The following is a 23906-nucleotide window of genomic DNA, read 5'->3' on the forward strand; positions in this document are numbered from 1 at the left end:
TATGATATGCAGCAGTTTGAGACATTGATTAAAGTATGGGTGAATATTAATGGAACTTCTATGGCATTGCTCATAGAATGTCTGAGGTGACACTATGTTAGAAGGACAGGAGCATCACAACATTGATTGCATAATATATTGTCTGCTGTTAATGAGCTGTCAGTCACCTCCTGTTCCTTAAATGCTCCAAGGTCAAATTGTTATAAATAGGCACATTCTGTGGTTGATCAGAGGCTAATTGCTAGGGCAATTTCTCCCTAGGTTGGCAGTCACTTGTAAAACCCATTTGCCTCCCCAAAGTCTGAAGAAAGCAACAGAAAATGACTGCCTTTCTTTCTCTTTCACACACATTTTAAAAATGGAACACAAAATCTCATGCGTAACAATGTGCAACAGTCACGTCTTACTCTTAATACTTAAATGTTAGATGGTTTTTTGATTGATATGATCGGTATCTTTTAACGTGTAATACAGATACAAACTGTTGTTTGAAACAAAGTTTAAAATTAACTTTCGAATAACACTAAGCTTTTAATACTGTAAGCTAAAAATGTCCCAAGTTGGGGAATTTGGCCATCAGATCAAAAGTGCTGCTATATCCCTATCATTTGGGCCGAAAGCACCCCACCCTTGGCAGAAAGTCAAACTAATAGAAAACCTGGGTGCATGTCAGAAAATCTACCAATTTGGGTAGCTCCATCATTTCATTTCACTGGGATGAATTGCAGCTGACTTTAGAAAAAAATAAATGAAATGCAAATTATTTTCGAGCCCAAAATAACAAAGAGCATGGTGCACTATTCAGATTTGATGATTCAGTGCATTGCATTTCCACCTGATGAATTCCTCATCGTGGCTGTGTTGCCGAGAAGAACTGAGCCTTTGCTGCTGACAAAGAGACAGAAAATGTGCACAAGCTCCCCTGATATACTGCAGCAGCAAGGAAGTTGACATTGGTAGAACCATGAGAGACAGTTACCTACAAGCCCCCTCAGCCAAGCAATGGTAAATGGCATTCAACCAGAATGAAGGGAGGCTGGAAAACACAATGAGCAAAATTTTCATCCTGAGGTGGGGAATGACCAGGCTGGCAATTTCTTGTTATCGGCCAATGTGCTGGTCTGCCTGTATGTTCCTGCCTCCGACCATCCAATAGGATGATGGAATGCTGGCTGCAAGCTGGGGTGTGCAGGGCGTGCCAGAGCTGCATCCTTCAAAGCATGGATCTGCTGAACTGTGGGGCCACAACTGCGGCACAGGCCATCCTGTGGAGATGCACTCCCTCCACAATGATGACCTGGCAGCTGTGGCCACAGTGTATTTTGTTCCATGTATAAGTCTTCAGAGGGAGCCTTGAGGTACCCTCACAAGTCCCCCACTTACAGCAGCAATGCCCAGCTCTCCTGGTGGGGCTGCCTGCCCCCCACAGCCTCAGGCACCTCCCCCCTCCCCCAGCTGTGGAACCTGCCTGCTGTCCTTTATTGGACAGACTCCTGGAGATGGCCTCTTAATTGGCCACCTCCTTGAAAATGTCCAGGGTGCTGCCACAGCCACTTCCAGGTACCCATTCCAGCATAAGGATCGGGACCTCGGAACTAAAATTCAGCCCATTGAATACCCCTTAGATTACTTGTGTTTTTTTTAAACTGCTCTCCTCCTCTCTATAATGTTTGACTCCTCATTAGGGTGCCAGCCACCTTCAGAAGCTATTCTTCATATTAGAAACTCAATAGTGAATGTGGGCTAAAAATTTGATCAGGGCACTGCAGCTGAACATGATCTTACCCTACTACAAGCTTTAATGTCTGCACTTTTAGCAGTGATCAGGAGTGGGGAGACTTGTCTTATTTTCCCATCCCTTCTGCTGGGAAGATTATCGTTTAAGATGGCGGCTTCGCAATTTAAGAGGCCTCCTAGCCACATACTGATGTTTTCAAATATCAAGAAACATGAATATCTGAGCTCTTTAATAAATAACATACAATAAAAAATTTTAAAAGTGCTAATTACTGCACTCCTGTCATCCTCCCCATAAAAGATTAAAATTTTATTGCAATGAATCATTTACTGATAGTTCCTACTTATAAATCAGCCTCAATAAACTCAAACTCAACCAATATTTCAGTTTATGAAACTAAGGGAGATCATTCAAAGGCTATGGCTTTAAAAACACAGGAATCACTTTAGTTCTAAATATTGTAAGTGCTTACATTAGCTTGAAAAAAATCTCTCTCAGGGACGTGTTCGCTCACATAAATTGTTTTGCCAGTATTAAAATGACAAAGTCTAAGAATCAACATGGGGATCACAGAGGTTCTTACATTTATTTGTGCTGAACAGACAGTGATAATCCATGAAAGGAACCTTTTCAGCAAGCAAGCATTTCCAAGTACAATCAGACAGCTTCTCTAAGTGAATAGCAAAGCAATAAAGTTAGACATTCAAGGTACAGGGAGAGTAGGATTTGCAGTCTAACATTTTCAGACTCTCCCTGCAAACCAAGACTACTATTTGTAAAATAGCGGAGAAGTTAAATGTCCAGTCTTATTTTGAGGTGACCAGTCAGGAGAGAACAGTCATATAAAATTTATCTCCCAAAAAAATAAACTATGTATAAAAAATTTATGATGCTCTCTCTGGTCTACTGGCCATAAACAATTGAATAGGTTTTCAGCTTGAAATTGAGGTAACAGTAGGCCCCAAGAGGTAGTAGTGTGTAATTGATTGTACAACATACAGAGAAATACATGATAAACATCAGCATTTGAGAGGCTTCCCAGAGCTAAATGTCCAACAAGTAACCAAAGGCTTCCTTCGTATGCATTAGGCCAAAACCAAGGTAAAACTTCAGAGATACATGGAATGATGCTTCAAACAAATCACAATAACTGTTTTTAAAAGAAAACACAAGGCAGTCATTTGTTGGGGGGATACAATTATTGAAAAAATTGGCAGAAATGCAACTAGTTAATACCTCAGCCTTCAATGTCCAGATCGGGTGTGCACCATGTTGCCTGAAGAAGCTGAGAGTATGCCAAGGTTTTACAAATTCTGATGGAAGCCAGAAGGAATCAACTTTGGTTGTACTTTGGCTCAACACTAAAGCCTTACTGTTACAGATTCTCCTGAGAAACTACACCCTCCCCATCTCCCCGGCCTATTAAATGTTAAAAGTAGCAATATTGACAAGCAGAAAGCAAGATAAAACTCTAAGAAGCATTTTAAAATACATCTGGTTGAAACATTACAAAAATGAAAAAGAGAAAATCACATTTGTGTAAAATACATGAAAATACGAATCAAGTACGTTTCTTACAATCTACTAATTTAAACACATATTCTTGATTGAATTATACAAAAAAACTGAGCTTGTTGCTTCCCACCTACAAAGCTTCAAGTTTCCTTTGAAGGTTTCAGAATAGTAAGTAATTTAAAATGCTTTTGTATCGAAGGTTATTTTTTCCTTTTTTTTTTACAAAAATACTTTGATTAGGGATTAGTTGCAGTCCTAAAATTTTAATAATATTTTAAAACTGATGTTGATAGTAACAAGTTCACTCTTTTTTAATGTCTGGAGGTAGGTTTTGGTCAATTGATTAGTTCATTTGCCTTGAATTCATTTGAGGTACAAACTTGGACAGTTATATTTAAAACATTACCCACAAAAATGAAAAATAAAAGCAATAGAGACATTTCAATGTTATTAATTGTAATATAAGAAAAAAATCTGTTAAAAATCATTGAGTAATTCCGTAAAAAAATGTATTCAAGTTAAAAGTTTGAACAGAAAATGAGTTGCACAAACTGGGAATCAGTAACCTGTTAAAAATTCAGCAATTATATTGCAATGCAGAAATGCTTTCAGGTATTCTTGTTTCCTCTTTTAATATTTAGACTGTATAAAGTAAAATGAATTTAAACAAAATCCAGCTATCAGTGTTTAACCATCCATTAAACCGAAAAAATATCCTGCATTGTATGTGTATAGCAGCATGTACCCGAGAGACTGTCAAACTAATTGAATCAATCAGAGGTAGTTACAGATAATAGGGTAATATTGCAACTGTCACTAAAAGTGCTGGTTTAACTGAGTATTCTTATGGATTGGTTGGATGGAGGAGGAATAATTTGAAGATCAGTTACGCAGCGTGTGTTCCCAAAATCAAGAAATGTGTTTGCTTGATCCATCCACATGGCAGTGCATCAGAGGTAAAGTCACCTTTATATGTGGTTCTTATTGGCTGACTGATGAGGAAAATCAGTTCCCTTTCCAAGTTTCAGTGACTTACACTGAAGTGGAATTTCTTGATTTCTGTTTGTTTTCCCTACGGACCTGTAAAAAAAAAGTGTGTCAATCTTTCATCCTTCCCTTCAGTTACTGAATATAATTTTTAGGTGTTGAGTTAACAGCAGAATTAAATGTATGTAAAAAAAAAATCAGCCCCAGGATCTTCCTGAAATTAGAATAAGTGAAAATCAATTAAAAAAAAAAGTCTACTAAAAAGTTTCTATAAGAGCAGTGCCTATCCCTTATCTTTGGTGTTCTATACAGGGTGTATACTAAGTCAAGGGGTGGGTATTTGTGCTGGTAAAGCCCAATTATTTTTAAACAGAAAAGCTGTTTCTCTCAAAATGCCCATATTATGTGCTATGTATATGATGTTTTCTTCTTGCATTATTTTGTGCATTGCAGTGAAAAATAAAACCCTTTTTTTGACCCACTCACCCTTACTTAGCAGCTCAATAAACTATAAGTATGTTAAGGATTAAAAAGAAAATGGTAATTAAATGTTGCATCATTAATCTGTGTCCCCTGTGTTACAGCAGTGTTTTATCACTAAACCTGGGCCTGTGAAGGGATTACAAAAAAAAGGTGGATAGCAAAAGTCTTTCAGAGGATGTGTTTCTCCCCAGGATAAAGTGGACAGACCAATGTTAACTGGGAAAAAAAATAAGTGGTCAAGGTAGTGTCTTCTCCCTTCAAAAGACCCAACTGCTGAATGAGGTAGAAGTAAAATAGTGTGGTTTCTTAATCTTCCTCTGTGGATGTTCCTTCACCCTCTTCCTGCAAACAAAAACAAATTTGTATTATGTCAGACAGCTTTTTTTAAATAATATTGTCTTGCCCTCCCCTAGTTCTACAAGCAATGCTGTTATTTTTTTAATTGCCGAGTATTTCGGGAGGCCTCTAACCGGACATGCTTAATTTGAGAGAAAGTACATTGATTAAATTCCAGTTAAACCACCATAAATCTCCTACAGCTGATGTCATCACCATGTCTGTGAAAGTTAAAAGCCTTAAAAGTTTTACTGAAAATAGGTACTCATATACCTGGGCTTTGTAAATTATTTAATCCATTTATCAAATATTTACACATTAAATCTAGTCAGCATTCAAAATGTAACAGCCCACACTCACCCACCCCCCACCAACAAAAATAACCACGTTTCCAAAACGGCAAAATATTTTACTTTTATTTGCTTGAGAAAAAGTAAAGCAAAAGACTGTATTATGTGGTTTAACATTTGTCACCTCATAAACTGAGAACTGCCAAAGATGACCACCTTAAAATGGCTTGCAACAGTTTCATAGTTAAATAGATTTGATTTTCCACATGGCTTCATTTTGTCTGGGCTGTTAGCTGACACAATTTATAACTCTCTTCCTTTCCCAGGCCACTACAGTACACCATTCAGTAAAGCATGCCTTAAAGCTTGTCTGCATTATATGACCAAGCTTCCATTCATTAGTGTTTGAAACACTTCAGCTGTGAAGGGGCTCCTAAATGCTACCATGTGTGACACTGCTGCACAAGAGCAGCATGGTGAAAAAACACTAGGTTTTAATCACAGGCCACTGCTCTGCAATCCCTTTTTCAAAGGTTTCCATGATCCCAAAGACCAAAAAGGGTGTAAATCCAGGAAACAAACACACAGTATTAAATGAATGGAGGACAGTTTCAACATATTACTTTAGCTGCATCCAGCCATCGGATTTCACACCACTTTTGTTTAGTCTGCTTTAGGTTATGTGGGAAATGTGGAGTGCATGAAGTGAAGGCCCCCTGCTAACCTAAGGGCCTCAAATATTTAAGCCAGTAGGCTAATGCCTCTTGACTAGGCTGCAGGCCATGACCCTAGGAGACTCTCTGGGGGACATGCAACAGAGAAAGATGTAGCTTGATCAAAGCTTCATATGGACTAAAGAGGACAAAGTCAAGTGTCAGCCGCCCTATGCCCTAGCCTCTTCAATTAACATTTACATTCTAAAAAGACATGGTTATCCAGCAGATATACATATTCCTTGCCCAGTACAAATAAGTCAACATAGTTTCCAGGCAAGAACTGGCTAATTCACCCAAGTGCAATGAACATTAATTCTGCATATGTGGGTTTGACCTTGACAGCCAGACTCTGGTTTATTCACTAAAGTGTCCAAATACCACAGGACCTACTAAACCTATGGGGCTCTGGCTTTAACAATCTCAGCTATCTTCTAGAATGTTTCTCAAATGAAAACAAAAGCAGAGGTTAGTGTTTCATTCATATTCTCAAGCCTGAATTACGGCATGCATTACGAGCAATGTGTAAAGATGTAAAAGGACTATCCCCAGGCTGGAGGTTTCAGTTCATCGCTAGTAATGCTAAGGGGTCTGACAGGCTCCCTGTACATTTTTTTGCCAAAGGTTTCTGCTTGATGGATGATGTAAAGCTTCTACCTAGAATGGGTGTAACCAGTCATTCATTCAGCCCGCCTCAAAACATTGCATTTAAAATAGCTGGATAACTCTCAAGTGCTTTGAAATCTCTTCCAATTGGCAGGCAAATATGTACTAGCATACTATCTGATACCTGAAATGGCTGTTTGCAAAGTTAAGGCACGCTTATTGGCACAAGGATTATAAATACAAATTACATGTGCTGTACATTAGAAAATGGCCTTTAGCAATGAAAAGGAAACTAAACTGTGGGAGATTTGGCAAATCTGCCAACATTACTGTTAAGTCATATTTAGTCGAATTTGAACCTGCATGCTCCAGGTTCCCTTTAATGGAAAATAGACCTAGAATGGTCTAAATTTCAGAAAAGGATTAGTTGTCTTTCACTGAATAAATTTCAACTCATTAATGTTCAACAGTTATACATTATTTTATCAGAAGTGACAAGCTGAAATGAGCAAGAGTTTGAGAATGTAATTCAATTGAAAGGAAGGATAGGGATCATGACTATCCCAGATAGAAAGAAAAATAAAATAATTAATCTACTTTAAATTCCATATATACCTGCACTTTTGAAACACGTTTACATTTCTGCGAAATTTAGAAGAACTCCAAGACGACCCTTTCATTAAAATACAAAATCCCCCTACCACTAACCTCAATTACAAAATTCACAATCACCACAGCTGGTGGATGTTCACACGTATAAATTTTACTTGACCCGTAAAATACAGATTTTTTAATGTAAAGTGAATCCAAATACTTTGTGAATATATTAAATACATTTTAATACTATTGTGTTGGAAAATATAGTGTTTGGAAAAGGTTCAGAGGAAGGACGCTAGATTACATTTAAAGGGCTTTCAGTCACCAGAACTGTCAGAGAGCTGGGGTTATACAGATCAGAAAGATGTAGACTTTGAAGAGATATGATTGGGGTCTTTTAAATAATGAAAGGATTAGACTCGCTCCAAGTGAATAGGCTAATTGAGCATGATAGATTAGGGTGAAGCAAGGGACGTAATTAGAAGTTATGAAAGCATAGAAGTAGGTTAGATGCTAGAAGGTATTTCTTTTTGCAGAGAGTCATTGACCTCTACAATAAGTTGCAGTGAGTGTGGATTCACTGAAAACTGGAGTTCCTGCCAGTGCTAAATGTATCTACATATAGAAGATAGGCAGGTGTGTGTTACCCAGTCATGGTGGTTTCCTTGTATTTGCCTGATAAGCTTTGGGTGTCAGGGAATTTCCATAATTTGGCACACTTTAAAAATATCTTTCTCAGGAGATTACATGGCTATGTGGGAATGGATAATGGTGCCCAGAGGTTACACCATGCCAGATGGGGCATCAGTCCAATGGATCAGCCAGTCTCATCTTGTCCTGGTGTAAGCATTCTGGGTTAGGAACAGGAATCATCCTGGTTTCAAAAGCTCAATGCCACGTTATCTATTTAACTTACTTGGATTTAGTTCAATTTTAATAGTTTTATTTCAAGATATTTCTCTCTCTCCTAAATTATTTTTCTCCTTAGGCTGTATCTGAGTGCAGGTATGAGGAAGGGTTGATCTGCTTTTGGGTGCTTATTAATAACACCCTGAAACAGAAGCTGGGAAGTGTACCTGGTCTGGTCGAATGACAGCTTCCTCACTGCTGAAAACCTCTCATTCAGCTGAGAAATATCAAACCTCTGCTTGAGTAACCGGGCCAAAAAACCATTAGTGCCTGATGGCCAGCGACCTCAGCTGGCAAATGTGATGGGAGGACAGGATATGGTCTGGTTAGTATTCAAACCCGCCTTGGCTATTTCCCACCATTTCCATACTCACATTGTCATAATGAAACACATGACATACCACCACTTCCAGCTTACAAGAACACTGCAATACTAAGCACCAAAATAAAAATCTTCCTAAAGACAAAAAAGAAAACTTGAAAATGAGAGATTATATCTATTATGCACACTATGAGGCCAAATAAAACCTTGGCAATGTTACTTAAGAGTAAGCCCTGTGCAGGTAAAAATCTCTTCAAAACAAATCTGTATAAAGAAGCATAATCTCAGATACTTGACTATGGGGCTCCTCAATGTTGTGGCATGTGCTACAGCTGAAACTGCTTTGGTAACATTCAATTATAAGACTCAATTAGTAATTTGGAACATACTGTATATGCTTCAGGCAAATATTTAAAAAAATGCTTTACATGTCTGAACAGATGAGGGAAGAAAAGTCGCAGGGAATTGGTGGGTGGTGGGGAGAAGTCTGTTGTCACAGGCACCTGCTTAAATCTGGAATTTAGCTGGGAAAAATAAAAAAAATGAAAACTGACTACAATTGATTCATTATTTATTCAGGCATGTAAGGTCCCTGGAAATTTTCCTTCTCAACTTTCTTCTCTCTGCTCCTGAATGCACTGACTCTTGTGGTGGGATGGATCTGAATACATTGGAAGCCATCCAATGCTACACCCAGTCATTCTACATGCATGACTCTAGATGGTGAGCAAGAGTGACCACTTCAGCTATTATAGCTCAGTGGTAGAACAAATGCTTTGCATGCATGAAGCCCTGGGTTCAATCCCCAGCATCTCCTTGTCATATGTTGCAAATTTTAAGGCAGTAGTGCTACCCGAGTGGATAAGGCAATGGGCTATAAAAAGGATCACAACCAAGGCTGATCGTGGTTTCAACCAACACCCATGGCTGCTCTCCTATAAGGGTGGCTAGATGGTAACCAGGAGTGACTTTCTTTCTGTTCCAAGCCCAAAGTTACTAAAGTCGATTGTACTCTCTAAATTATTTGCCAGTTGACTAGGTACCTGAATAGTGACTAGGAATCAAACTTGGGACCTTCTAGCCAATACATTATACCTGAAAGTGCCTGTACCTACCAAGCAGAGAATTCAAATGCTAATATTTAATTAATTGAGGAAATAGTAAAGCTAGTATTGGCTCACTATTTTCACCTCTGGGTCACAACATGCATCCCTGTCTCATCTGTGCTGTTTCTTCACTTTCTGCTTCCAGTAGCCCAGTCAATTATTCGATGCACTGATTTCAGGGAAGTATCTCAGTGTTATAATGATATATATGTATTTACTACAACCACCTTTACCAGTATTACAGGTACAGTGTCTCAAAGCAGTTGTCCAAAAACTGTGAAAACCGGACATTTTTAGAATGTGGCATGCATCAATTTTAATTGAGTAAAATAAAAAAACTTACCTGGATAATTTGGCTAGGCACTGCATTGGTGCGGTGTGGCACTGGACTAGGTATCTGCTTTGCCACTTGCGTTCCAGTCTATTCCCGCGCTCTTGATCCTACCCGACCAGGTCTTGCCTGAACTGCCCAACCTGAGATCTGGCAAGGTCGAAAATTTGGCATGGCCCCGGTCCTGAGGTTGCCTTTTGTGAGACACTTTGCCTATACTATTGCTAATGTAGTGCCTTTAAAGTAGAAAAATATCCCAAAATGCCTCACAGAATCACAACCAAGAAAATGGTGCCTCGTCAAGAAAGGGCATTCTACGTAGAGTGACCTGAAACCTCACCCAAAAGGTGGGTTTTAATAAGAATCCGAATGGAAGCCGGGGAAATGGAAAAGTTGAGATGTTTACAGAGGCAATTTCAGAGTATGACATCTAACCTAGGGGCAGTTGTCAATGATGGGGCAAAGGGAAAAGTAGGGGAGCTGCTTTGTGGGATCCAGCCAGATCTAGTGATGGATCATTAAACCAAAGACATCTGCCAAAATATTTTCACCTGCGTTCCTAGACTTAAGTGAATGAAGGTGCAGGAGGAGGGGGTACGACTAAAGTGAGAGAGTGTAATGATCTTAGCATTAGAATGATTTGGTTCAGTGACTGTGGAGGATACAGGAGTTGGCTGGGAGAGTATGCAATTAGTGGCAGGGAACGAAGATGATGGCTTCAGTTTTACCAATGTTTAGCTGGAGGGGTTTGTGATTCATCCATGACTGGATGTCAGATAAGCAAGTCTTACAACACAGATGCATTGGAGAGATCAAATCATGCAGTCAGGCAGTAAATTATAGAAAAGCAACATTTATATTTAGACTGTGAATGTATCAGGGGCAATTAAAGTAAAAGAAAAACTTGCATTTGCATCGCACCTTCCAGGACCTTAGGTAGTCAGTCCTAAAGTGCTTCACGACCAATGAAGTATTTTTGAAACGTAGTTACCAATGTCGGAAATACAGCAGCCAATGTGCACACTGCAAGGTCCCTCAAACTATTCATTTACATCCATCTGAGATGGCGGCTACTCAGCAGTAAAAAGTGAAACTTAGAATACCTGGTCAAGTTTCTGAAAGGTAGTGGCATAGTGGTATTGTCACTGGATGTGAATTCTAGAGACCCAGGGTAATGCTCTGAGGACTTGGGCTCGAATCCCACCATGGCAGCTGATGAAATTTGAATTCAACAAAATCCTGGTGATGAAGACAGCTCCAAGATGCTGACTGTTGTAAAAATCCCATCTCATTCACTAATGCCACTTTAGGGAAGGTAGCCTACTAGCCCACAGCAATTCACATTTGTAAATGCCATCTCAACAAGGGCAAAAAATTCTGGCCTAGCCAGTGACCCCTACATCCTATGAACAAATTAAAAGGATTTAAGAGGTTGTTTTTCAGGTGTACCACCCAGCATGAGCAAGATGGGCGAGTTGTTAAAATAGCTGGGCATTACCAGCCCAACTACTCTCATGGTTTCAACTCACATCCAAAATGGGCATGAAAGACAACACAGGCCAAGGGGGGCATCCTTTATGCTAAAAAATCTAAAACCTGATGACTGGGAAGCCAAAATAGAAGCAAACCCACCAGCCAGACCAGCAAGAGTGGCCAGATGAGGCCAAGCAAAGTATTTTAATTAACTTTTCTAGGGATCCTTTCTGGACCAGATGGAGAAGGAATGCTCCCGAGCCCACAGGAGACCATGGGCGTTACCAGCCTCATCTTGTCTAGCCCTCCCATTCCATCTTCCCCATTCTTGCCATTCTTCCCCCAGCCATTAACTTTTTGCCTGGGACTGTTGGCTTGGGCCAAACTCTCACCCGAATTCCTTCTCCTGCCTGCCGTCTCTGATATCACTTTGTCAAATGTGGATGAAGCTCAGGGGTTAAAACAGCCCAGGCCTCAACAGTGAACTCTCAATGGGACTTCCCCTCCTGTGCAGAATGTACTGGAATATCAACCCCAATACGTATTTAAGGAGATACATTCAACACAGGGCAGTCTGAATATCTTGGGTTGAATTTTATGGCCCCTTGCCAGCGAATTTGAACATTGGGAGTTGCTTATAAAATAAAGCAACTAGCCTTCCTGCCCACCCACAACCCTATCTCCCAAATTACGGTGGACGGGGAAGGCATTAGGCAGCCAATTGAGGCCCGTGTGCCTCTGCTGCCACTTTATCCATGGTAGAACAAGGCGGGTAGCCCAGCAGCTTTCTCTGCATGGGCTGCTTTTGAGCATGAGGGGGTAGGGATCCTTCTTTGGAAGATCCCCTGTGCCCAACGGAGGCACCGCCCACACCCCTTTAACACACCCCTCTGACGCCTCAAACCCAGCACCCTCCCCTGCCCCCTAATCGCGGTCTGCCAGCCAGGCCTGTGCAAAACCCTGGACTTACCTTCAAGTCGGGGCTCCATCACTACTTCTTCTTTGGAGACTGCCTGTAACCCCAGCAGTGGCCACCACTTGAACCTGGTCCTGCTGGGATTACAGAGTAGCTGGCTTTTGGGTGGGCAGGCTGATGGGGGAGGGAGGTGGGTGGTGCAGGGAATATGATGCCGCAAAAAATCCAGTCCCTCAGGCTTGGAAGATAGCTCCAAGATATATCAAATACTGAGGCAACCTCACGGTGAATGTAGCAACATTTTTCACAAATGGGTTTCTTTAAATTTATATAGTCTATAGGGGTTTATAAATATGTTCAATGGAACGTTTACATTGATCTTCTTTAATACCGTCGCAGATGGATACAACATTTGCAGTCTTTCAGATTGACTGTCATACTCCCCATATCTAAAGGCCTCTTGAGGTTTTACAACCCAGCTTGTATAATCAAATTGGAATTCTTTGTGTCCATAGAGAAAAAGAAATGAGTTTGCATGTCCAATGGTTCAGCCAGCTCTACAGGGTAGTTGATGAGACATACAGATACAGAACATCCCAAGTTTGATGTCCAGTCTACACCAGGCCAGCTGATCTCCTCATTTCTCCTACAACTGTGGTTGTTACTGGGCTCAATATTTGTTTGTTAAGGACAGGTGGGAAGAAGGCAAGGGATTCTGCTCCAGTTTGCTATCTAGCAATTGCAGCGAGAAGTGCATGCATAAGGACAATATTGTACTCAAGCTGTGAAGCTCCCCAAGGTCAAAGAGACTGCTAAAATTTACGGTCAAGGCTCACACTTAATAATGGCTGATTGGTAAAATACCAAAGGGGAACCAGTGCCCATGGCACTATATCCCCAGGAGAGCAGGGGGAGGGAAGAAAGTTGCACAGAGAAGCCAACTGAATTCTAAATTATTCTGTTTCAGAATCAGTGTGTAAAACAGGTTTGTAGAGTTTATTTAGAGCTGGATAATATTATCTGCAGATATTTCATTAGCGTGGTGTTCAAGCCTAGAAGTTCAGCACAGCTGACAATCCATTTCAGTACAGAGGGAGTGCTACGATGTCAAAAATGCCATCTTTGGATGGGATATTAAACCTGGGATCCAAGTGCCTGTCCAAATGTTAAAAATCCCGGACACTATTGAAGAAAAGTAATAAATAGATGTTCTGGCCAACGTTCCTCCCTGAACCAACATTACCAAAAAGCAGACCAACTGGCTATTTACCTCACTGCTGTTTGTGGGACATTATAGTGCACAAAATGGCTATAAGCTTAGCTATATAACTGTGGGCTGAATCTTCTGCAGTTTACTTTTTTTTAAGCCGCTGGGACCATTTTTGAGGCCTGATCCCTGTTATAGCAGCAGCAGCAGCAGCAGCGTGCGTCCCGGGTAATTTTACAGGTGGCATCTTGGATCACTGTCTAATTAAGAGACGGTGAGCAGGCTGCAGAGGTGGGAAGGTGAGTCAACGTGTGAGACCGCAAAGCAGTCCTGCAGCCTTCACAGTGTGTGCAGTGAGAGCGCTGCTGGTTTGCATGGGACAGGAAAGGGCTGGGCAGAATGGAAGAGTGGCTTGGGTGAGAGGTTACAGCCGTCAATTCCTCACGACCAGCACTATCCCTGACTGCAGTCTCCAGGAGACCGGAAGGAAATGGCAAGACTCTGTCTGAAGAAAATCTCCAGTTTGCATCTTAAAGTGGTAGACTTACCACTTTTTCTATTTCTCAAGGCATCTGACCTCCCGCTCTGTACGCGCCCCCTGTTCCCCGATGAGCTGCAGACACAGCAGGGGACCTGTATGATGCCAGCAAAATCTTATTTACACCAAAAAATTGCTGCTATCTGGTTGCCGATGAGCCTCAATTGGCTTCCTGATGCCGTCACTGGACTGAAGCCACTTCCGGGAAAAGCGAGTGGAGGCGGGAACACAGAGAACTGACAGGGCAGAATTTTCCGCTCAGCGTGCAGGTGTGCGCCCGACATGCTCGAGCTTAAGGCAGCACGCGATGATGTCAGGCGAGTGTTCCAAAGTCATTGTGCAATTGTGCGATGTTTCAGTCAGCGGGTGCGCGCTAAACCTGGAAGCGCGCCTGCCGACCACTAAGAGGGCTACTATGCCCATTTATAGTGCAATTAACTGGGATTTTTCGCTGCCAATCTAACGTTACGGTTGGCGGGTGGGGGAATCGGCCAGGCAGCCTTTGCATTTTTCAGGAAACTCATCCAAGGGCGGGATGAGGTTTCCAGCATTAAGTAAGAAAATAAAAATGTTTGCACAGAATTTTCATGTTGTATATGTTCAGGTGACTGTTTCTGATGTGTGCGCATTTTTGGGGGATTTTAAAATCTGCTTTTAATTGAATTTGAATGTCTCAGCTCCGTGAGGCAGCTCTCTGCCTTCAGGGAGCTTTCATTCCGCGCTCCCCCGTGCCCGCGCTGACTTCAGCCCTTGTCCCCCTCCTTGGCAACGCTGAGCATTTCAGTGTGCCTTTCACGCCAGCTGGCCGTTAATTGTGAAATCGTGGCTGGGGGCCGATCGCAGGCAGCGGGCCATTTCCTGGCCGCTCCCAAGCCAGCCGATCGTGCCTGCCCACCAACCTCAAAATTCTGGCCATAATGTCTTTCTCCACGATTTTCCCAGACCTCCAGATCCATGGGAAAACTCAGCACTGTGACTGTACCTGAAAAAATTCATTGTATTTGTATGCTTTGGGAAAAGCAATTGGGCACTATATAAATGCAAATTCCCTCAGGTGAAAAATATTAGAAATAACTTGATCAGCCTCACTGTTTTTCTTTATTGTGTGGAGGGGAACAGGGAAAGCGGGTGGGCTTAAGTATAGAATTACCTGGAAAAACTCAGCAGGTCTGGCAGCATCGGCGGAGAAGAAAAGAGTTGACGTTTCGAGTCCTCATGACCCTTCGACAGAAGGGTTCTGTCGAAGGGTCATGAGGACTCGAAACGTCAACTCTTTTCTTCTCCGCCGATGCTGCCAGACCTGCTGAGTTTTTCCAGGTAATTCTGTTTTTGTTTTGGATTTCCAGCATCCGCAGTTTATTTGTTTTTATCTCTGGGCTTAAGTATATATATATATATATATATATATATATATAAAAAAAAATCAGACTGTGAATGCTTTCTCAGGCAAATAAAGAAAAAGATTTGCAGTTTTATGGTGTCTTTCATGATCTCAAAGCGCTTTACAACCAATGAAGTACTTTAGAAGTGTAGTCACTGTTCTAATGTATGAAACGCAGCAGCCAATCTGTGCACAGCAAGCTCCAACAGACAGCAACAATCATCACCAGATGATCTGTTTTAGTGGTGTGTGTTAAGGATAAAATTGGAAAAAAAACTCCACTGCACTTCTAAGAATGCCACGGGAACTTTGATCCCAAGAAGACAGGTGGGGTCTCAGTCTAACATCATTCTCTGGCTCCTGCACTGAAGTGTCAGCCTGGATTATGTGCTCAAGCCTCTGGAACGGAGGTACTCACTGAATAAATCACTGTTGAGTTAAAAAGCAGTCCTTTAGGCAGCCTCTGCTTAAAGCGTATTTACATGCCAACTTTAATGCAGCACCAAAGCAGTTTCCACTTCACAGTGATGCTATGGTTGCAGTGTAAACACAGTCACATCAGTATTCAGATTTTCATTATACTAGGAGCTCAAAAGCAGTATGACTCAAACCCAAACTGCGGGTCTGATACAGCAAGGGTAAACACCATTTCAAGCAGTTGGATGTGCCAAACTAACACTGTTCTTCTTGCACGGCTTGGAATATCATGATACTGTGACATCATCTTGATTAAGATTTGCAATAAGAAACTGAAAACAGACTCCTAGAAGCCTGTGTAAATCAGCCCTCATTACCAGCAGCAAGACTGGAGGGTGAGCTGATATCAGGTTGCTGTGTGCAGTCTCTGAACAAGTCGATCACCTGATGCTATTTCAGCAACATGAAACTAATTTCCCTGATTAGGCCAACAACAGTTTAAGAAACATTGGGTTTGATTTTTGACCTTTGAGGTGACCAACCAGCAGAGAGCAGTGGTCAGTTAGCTTTACCTATCAAAGAAATGCCTGCAATTTTCAGGCAGTAGCCACGATTAAATTGAGCCAGCAAATCGCGGATTTTTAAAATTCATTTACAGGATGTGGGCGTCACTGGCTAGACCAGCATGTGTTGCCAATCCCAAGTTGCCCTTGAGAAGGTGGTGGTGAGCTGTCTTCTTGAGCTGCTGCAGTCCCTGTGGTGTATGTACGCCCACAGTGCTGTTGGGGAGGGAGTTCAGGATTTTGACCTAGCAACAGTGAAGGAATGGCTATATATTTCCAAGTCAGGATGGTAAGTGGCTTGGAGGGGAATTTCCAGGTGGTGGTGTTCCCATGTACCTGCTGCCCTTGTCCTTCTAGATGGAAGTAATCATGGGTTTGGAAAGTGCTGCCTAAGAAGACTTGGTGAATTCCTGCAGTGCATCTTGCAGATAGTACACACTGCTGCTACTGTGCGTTGGTGGTGGAGGGAATAAATATTTGTGGAAGGGGTGCCAATCAAGCGGGCTGCTTTGTCCTGGATGATGCCAAGCTTCTTGAGTGTTGTTGGAGCTGCACTCAATCAGGCAAGTGAGGAGTATTCCATCACAATCCTGACTTGAGCTTTGTTGATGGTGGACAGGGTTGGGGAGTCAGGAGGTGAGTTACTCGCCACAGTATTCCTAGCTTCTAACCTGCTCTTGTAGCCACAGTATTTATATGGCTAGTCCTGTTCAGTTTCTGGTCAATGGTAACCCCCAGGGTGTTGATAGTGGGGTATTCAGTGATGGTAATGCCATTGAATGTCAAGGGGTGATGGTTAGATTCTCTCTTGTTGGAGAGTCATTGCCTGGCACTTGTGTGGCACATATGTTACTTGTCACTTGTCAGCCCAAGCCTGGATATTGTCCAGATCTTGCTGCATTAGGACATGGACTACTTCAGTATCTGAGGAGTTGGAAATGTTGCTGAACAATATGCAACCATCAGTGCACATCCCCAATCCTGACCCTATGATGGAAGGAAGGTCATTGATGAAGCAGTTTACCCCCGATTCTGACTGACTCCAGTTTTACTCTGACTCCTTGATGCCACATTCGGTCAAATGCTGCCTTGGTGTCAAGGGCAGTCACTCTCACCTCACCTCAGGAGTTCAGCTCTTTTGTCCATGTTTGAACCAAGGCTGTAATGAGGTCAGGAGCTGAGTGGCCCTGATGGAACCCAAACTGAGAGTAAGCTAAGCAAGTGCTGCTTGATAACATTGTTGATGAGCCCATCCATCACTGTAACGATGACTGAGAGTAGACTGATGGGGCGGTAATTGGCTGGGTTGAATTTGTCCTGTTTTTTGTGTACAGGACATACCTGGGCAATTTTCCACATTGCCGGGCAGATGCAATTGTTGTAGCTGTACTGGAACAGCTTGGTTAGGGGCGCAGCAAGTTCTGGAGCATAAATCTTCAGTGCTATTGCCAAAATATTGTCAGGGTCCATAGCTTATGCAGTATCCAGTGTCTTCAGCTATTTCTTACTATCATGTGGAGTGAATCGAATTGGCTGAAGACTGTCATCTGTGATGCTGGGGACCTCTGGAGGAGGCCGAGATGGATCACCCACTTGGCACTTCTGGCTGAAGATTATTGCAAATACTTCAGCCTTATCTTTTGAACTGATGTGCTGGGCTCCTCCATCATTGAGGATGGGGATATTTGTGGAGCCTCCTTCTCCAGTAACTTGTTTAATTGTCCACCACCATTCATGACTAGATGTGGCAGGACTGCAGAGCTTAGATCTGATCTGTTGGTCATAGAATCGCTTAGCTCTGTCTATCACTTGCTGCTTATGCTGTTTGGCACACAAGTAGTCCTGTGTTATAGCTTCACCAGGTTGACACCTCATTTTTAGGTATGCCTGGGGCTGCTCTTGGCATGTCCTCCTGCACTCTTCATTGAACCAGGGTTGATGCCTTGGCTTGGTGCTAATGGTAGAGTGGGGAATATGCCAGGTCATGGGGTTACAGATTGTGGCAGAGTACAAATTTGCTGCTGCTGATGGCCCACAGCAACTCTTGGATGCCCAGTCTTGAGCTGCCGGATCTGTTCGAAATCTATCTCATTTAGCACGGCGGTATTATCCTCAATGTGAAGGTGGGACTTTTGTCTCCACAAGGACTGTGTGGTGGAGTGGGTGCCAAATGGTTGGCTGATATCAGGCAGCCACAGCTGCATCAAGGTAAGGGTGGGCAGGTCATGAGCGCAAAGGAGTAGGATCCCAAAGCATCAGCAGCCAAGATTGTTTTTGTTTGGGCTGGAGGAGCAGCAGTGGTTCTCCAGGTCCCTCAAAAACAATCAAAGTTAGCCTCTTTGTCTCCATTGCCTGCGGAAATGGATGGGAGTGTACATATTGCATGTTCCAAATATTTCCAATCTAACATGGTTATCTGGATCCCAGAGCTACCATGTGCATATTGAAATGAGCCTACAAATTGAAACAGGCAGGTCCTTTGCACATCCAGCCATCGACCCCCGCCTTTCAAAATGGTGTCAGCTGTGTTGTCAGGGTTAAGAGGCTGCTAAGACTACTGACACCATTTTGAAGCTGTTAACACCAGGCAAAACAAGTTAAAATCACCCACATCATTTTTCATTACCATTCTACTCACTAGTATCTTTGTTCAATCCCAATTCTTCTGACACATTGATTCATGACAGCTGGATATGGTACTGAAAACTGTTGGAATTCACCGCCTAATTAAAATAATTCAAACTGCTGACCAAAAACATCAGTTCTATGAAGTAAACTGGAACAGCTCTTTCTAAAAATGGAACAGGTTCGCAAATAATTAATGAAAATGAAGGTTCAGGATCAGTTACATAGTCCATACAAGCCACAAACATTCCTTTGAGATTGGTTATTTTTAGACCCTCAATAGAGGAATTAATTGATTATATTCTCTCACAATGAATGTGAGCAAAGCCCCCATCATCATATAAACTGTTCAAGGAGCACATAAGTCTCTTCTCTGCATCACCACAATGTCATTTCCCTCAAAAGCAATTCTGAACTGAAGTAACACTAAAATTGGGAACAATGAATGCTAATATAGGAATCTCGACTTCCAGACCCAGCTCTTTGGGCCCACTGGAAAGGGAGGGAGGAGGGAGAAAGTGATGAAAAACCCCAGGCTATTTACCCACCAGAAAACTACCAGATCCTTCCGACTGCGATTTTAACTTAGGCTTCTGCAGAGGCAGCTAAGATGTCTGCCCAAATCAGCAAGCCTTTCTTTAAATATGCAAATCCAGGATCTGACGATGACATTGGGCTCTAACTATGATTTTTAACACAGGCCTGAACGGGGAAGTTGCTGCAGCTTCTCCACCAGGCCGAAGTCAGGGTTGGGCTGTACTGGGAAGGTGAACTGTTTTGTCCCCCAAAACTTTCCTTTGTGCAGCCTGAAGTCTTCCCTCGCCCTCCTCTCTTCTCTGGGGTATAGTTCCTAGGGAAAATCCTCTCGTACTTCACCTATGGGAAGGTGTGGGCTCCTGTGCCCAGGAAATCAATTCCCCCACCCTTCCCTTGAAAGGGAGAGAAGGAGACTCTCTTAGAACTTCCTTCGCCACTTCCAGCTACATGGTGGCGGGTACCCGATTTTCACCGACAGCATGTTAATGAGGCACACAAGCTAATACAGCTCAGATCTCAACATTTTCCCAGAACATACAATTTCCACTCGCCACATCTGCCAACCCCTGCAACTCCGGTATCCCACCACTCGACAGAACGCCTCCTGGAATTAAAACTGCCCTTGGCATTTAGTATGTTACAGAAAAGGCACTTGTTTCCGAGAATAAAAGGGTGGGGTGTGTGCTACAAGCGTCAGCCTCCAAACTAGGAATAGTTTGCATTTTAAAACAGTATCTCTGCCAGGATTCTTTATATATAAATCATGGAAAGTTTCAAAGAATCCTGATTCATTTCCTTCCCTGTTTTTCTGGTTATATTTTGACAGGGAGCAATAATGACATAATTGGGGAAACTGGTTGGGAGCAGTTACAAGGCAGGCGGTGAAAGGGAGCCAGATAAATGCATACAGTTTGGAATGGCGCATGTAGGAAATCCCTGGGTTATCTCACTGTATCTACAGATGTTAATCCTCACTGCTGGGCTCAATGACATCTCCCACAAGGCTCTCCAAATGATGTCAGCATGAGCTCACAGTGGAAACAAAAACAACAACACAAAGAGACAGGAAAACAAAAATGAAAGGCAATTCTGTTTTGGACCTGACAACCCCCCCCCACCACTCCCCACCCCTCCCCCGAAAAAAGATGGTCTCTTTTTCACCACATGGCTGTGACCTTTCTTAAAAACAAACACGACCTAATCTTTTGCTTTGAGGTGCTGGCTATCAGTCAGACCCATCCAATAGCAAGTCAAATATGCCCCAGCCGATGCATGAAAACTGACCACTGACTTGTCGACCTAGATAACCAACAGTCTGCAGCCTCAGCCGTCCTCATGAATGGTACTTATCAAGAAAACCAGACTGACCATATCAAGTTCCAAAACCTCAAGCATAAACCTCATCGATGAACTAAAAAAAAAATTTGTATTAAATTTTTTTAATAACAAGAATCACTGATGGAGGCCAATACACAAGTGATGAAGTATAGCTGATGAATTGAAAAGGAATAGAATTAAGGCAAAAGTTGATATTGCAGGAACTAAAATAATCTATGAAGGTCTAATTAATCTCTAGCAATCAGCACTGTGGGGTTTTGAAACAGCCTTTTGAAAATACTTATTTATTGCAGAAATTATTCTGAACAATCTGCTAAACGAAACAGGTATCATCTCCTAACCACCCGTGGCTCGTTATGACCACCAAATACACCATTCACCCATCATTTCTAGCTACTAATATTCAAAGTCCTTCCACTCCAGTGCAAAATCCCACATGTTTCAAAGAAGTACTGATGTCTGAAATATAAACCTCACTACTCATATCTCCTAAAATAGTCTTCAGCATTCCCAAGAAAGCATAATTCGTCTTTTCTTTAGCTCCAGTAAAACATGGCATGACTCACACAGAACAAAGTGGGATTACTGTTTCTGATGACTCCCCAGTGACCCCTACTGGAAAGTTTATGTGCGGACGTGGGGCGAGGGCAGAAATTGTACAAGGTTAAGATGACTCTTATGGTCAAACATCTCATTTACTCTCTGGCTCTTTGAAATCTCCTTTGCTCCTACAGGGTGAGCAGCTACTGAACAGCAGTACACCTACCTCGAAAACCATCAGACTCATTGGTGTGATATTTAACAGACAAAACTCAGTATTGATTAATTCCCTGATACAATCAGGTTTCTATAAACCTAATAGATTGTTCGCCACGATATCAGAGGCTTCACCAGGTCACAATTATCCATTAGTCTTTATGGTGCACAGAAAATTAAGATTATCCTTTGAAAGAAAGTTCCAAATGCAGCTGATGTTGTTTTAATGAGGTTTTCCTGGGAAATTACCGGGGATGGAAAGGGGGAGAATATTTCAACCCTGCAATGGGCAGTTAAGGTCGCCCATGTTATTCAGCCGCCATTTTCGCTACCGTGTGATAACAGTTTTGTATTTTAATCCGTTCTCCTGAGCAGGCAGTAAGGGCACCTGCCCAAAGCTGGCAGGGTCCTTTTTAAGACATGCCTGATTGCTGGGTGCTGATGACAGCATCATATCACTACTGCAATGTTTACCGGGAGGCCCAAGGGAGAAATGGCAGTGAGCTTTATGTTTGGGGCCAGAAGTGGCCCCAAAAAGGCAAGCATAGTTTATTTTTCAGATTATCCTCTGAGGACCATGAGGAGCAATGTGCCCCTCTGGACCGCAGAACAAAATCTTAGACCTCCCCTGCCACAATATTGTACCTCTGCTCACAGGGGACACATGGGACACTTTGACAGCCGATCCCACGCATGTAACTGCTTGCCATATGGCCTCCAGTCCTTGTGAATATTGCTTTTTAGTATGGTTCCCATGTACTTAGAATTTCAAATAAGTCTGCTTTCAGATCCAATCAAGGTTTTTGACTTAAGCAGCAAATTGGAATTTTTTTAAAAAAATGCTACATTGCACAGGTCACCAGCTTTAAAAAAAATGGGTTAAATTTGTGGCAATGAAAATGGAACATCAAGAATTATAATTTTGCTCCACTTGTAGATGTAAAAGCATTTCTTCACCAATCGTCTCTTCTCACTGCTGGCATTAACAAGTTTTAATTCAAATTAAATGAAAGTCACCATACTCCCAGAGGACCAGAGGCTGCTCTCTTGTCAGAGGCATGACTGGTGGTGATTTTAACCTGAGGGTCACCACACCTCAGGTGAGAGGCAAGGATGAGAAAGTGGGGCCTTCATGGATGACCTCAGCTGGTATGGGAATTGTACCCACACTGCCGGTGTCACTCTATATCATAAACCAGCTGTCCAGACAATTGAGCTAACTGACCCCCCCCCATTAGTTTTAATTTAACTGCTGGTGGGAATGCCAGCAGCTCACTGTTTGTCTACGGGGCTGTAGGATTGTAAGAAAACTGTAAACAACGAAGATACAAATTCAGCCAGGTCATAAACGTGTGCATTGGACAGGAGGCATGGGGAAGCTGAAACACACAGTTTTATATATACATAATACAGCCGGAGTGATCTACAAGCCTATTATCAGCACTGGTCACTCAGCTTGCTTAAATGTACAGGCATCACATTCATGCAGGTAAAGTTTATTCATGTGGTAGCACGTGACAACCAATTATTGTTTGTCAAAAGTAACAGCTTTTGCACATTCCAAAGACCCCACCCCTGCAAAAAACAATAATAAACTGCAAAAAAACAAAGTAGGGGGTCACTGTTTTAAAATAAGGGGTTGAAAACAGAGATGAGGAGAATTTTTTTCTCTCAGCGGGTCGTGAGTCTTTGGAACTCCCTTCCTCAAAAGGTGGTGGAAGCAGAGCCTTTGAATATTTTTAAGGCAGAGATAGATGGATTCTTGATAAACAAGGGGACGAAAAGATTATTGTGCGAGGGTGGGAGATTACAATCAGATCAGCAATGATCTTATTGAATGGCAGAGCAGGCATGAGGGGCCGAGTGGCCTATACTCCTGCTTGTAAATTGTATGTTTGTAAAGCAGACTTAAGGTGATTTCCAAAAGAAGCAAAGGAAACCTGAGGGAAAACTTTTTGTCGCAGTGAGTGGCTATGACCTGGAACTCACTGTCTGAAAGGATGGTGGAGGCAGATTCAATCGAAGCTTTCAAAAGGAAATTAGATAAGTACGTGAGAGGAAAAAAATTACAGGACCACAGGGAAAGGGCAGGGAAGTGGGACCAGCTGGATTGCTCTTGCAGAGAGCTGACGTGGACTCAAAGGACTGAATGGCCTCCTGTGCTGTAACCATTCTCAGGAAAGCAAGATTAAAAGGCTCAGTAATAATCATTAAAAACAACT

The 23906-nt window shown here is 42.3% G+C and overlaps 1 protein-coding gene across 1 annotated transcript in view; it reads right to left on the reverse strand.

Moving 5' to 3' along the window:
- Positions 1–2305: 2305 nt before the first annotated feature.
- The window catches only part of hmga2 (high mobility group AT-hook 2), a 127683-nt gene continuing 106082 nt past the window's right edge, over positions 2306–23906 (reverse strand). The window contains exon 5 of the mRNA XM_041215510.1: positions 2306–5065. Coding sequence (XP_041071444.1) covers positions 5030–5065 — 36 coding nt within the window. The 3' untranslated portion in view covers positions 2306–5029. The remainder of the gene's footprint in view (positions 5066–23906) is intronic.

The sequence above is a fragment of the Carcharodon carcharias genome, chromosome 21, assembly GCF_017639515.1.
Source record: "Carcharodon carcharias isolate sCarCar2 chromosome 21, sCarCar2.pri, whole genome shotgun sequence".
NCBI classification, from domain to species: domain Eukaryota; kingdom Metazoa; phylum Chordata; class Chondrichthyes; order Lamniformes; family Lamnidae; genus Carcharodon; species Carcharodon carcharias.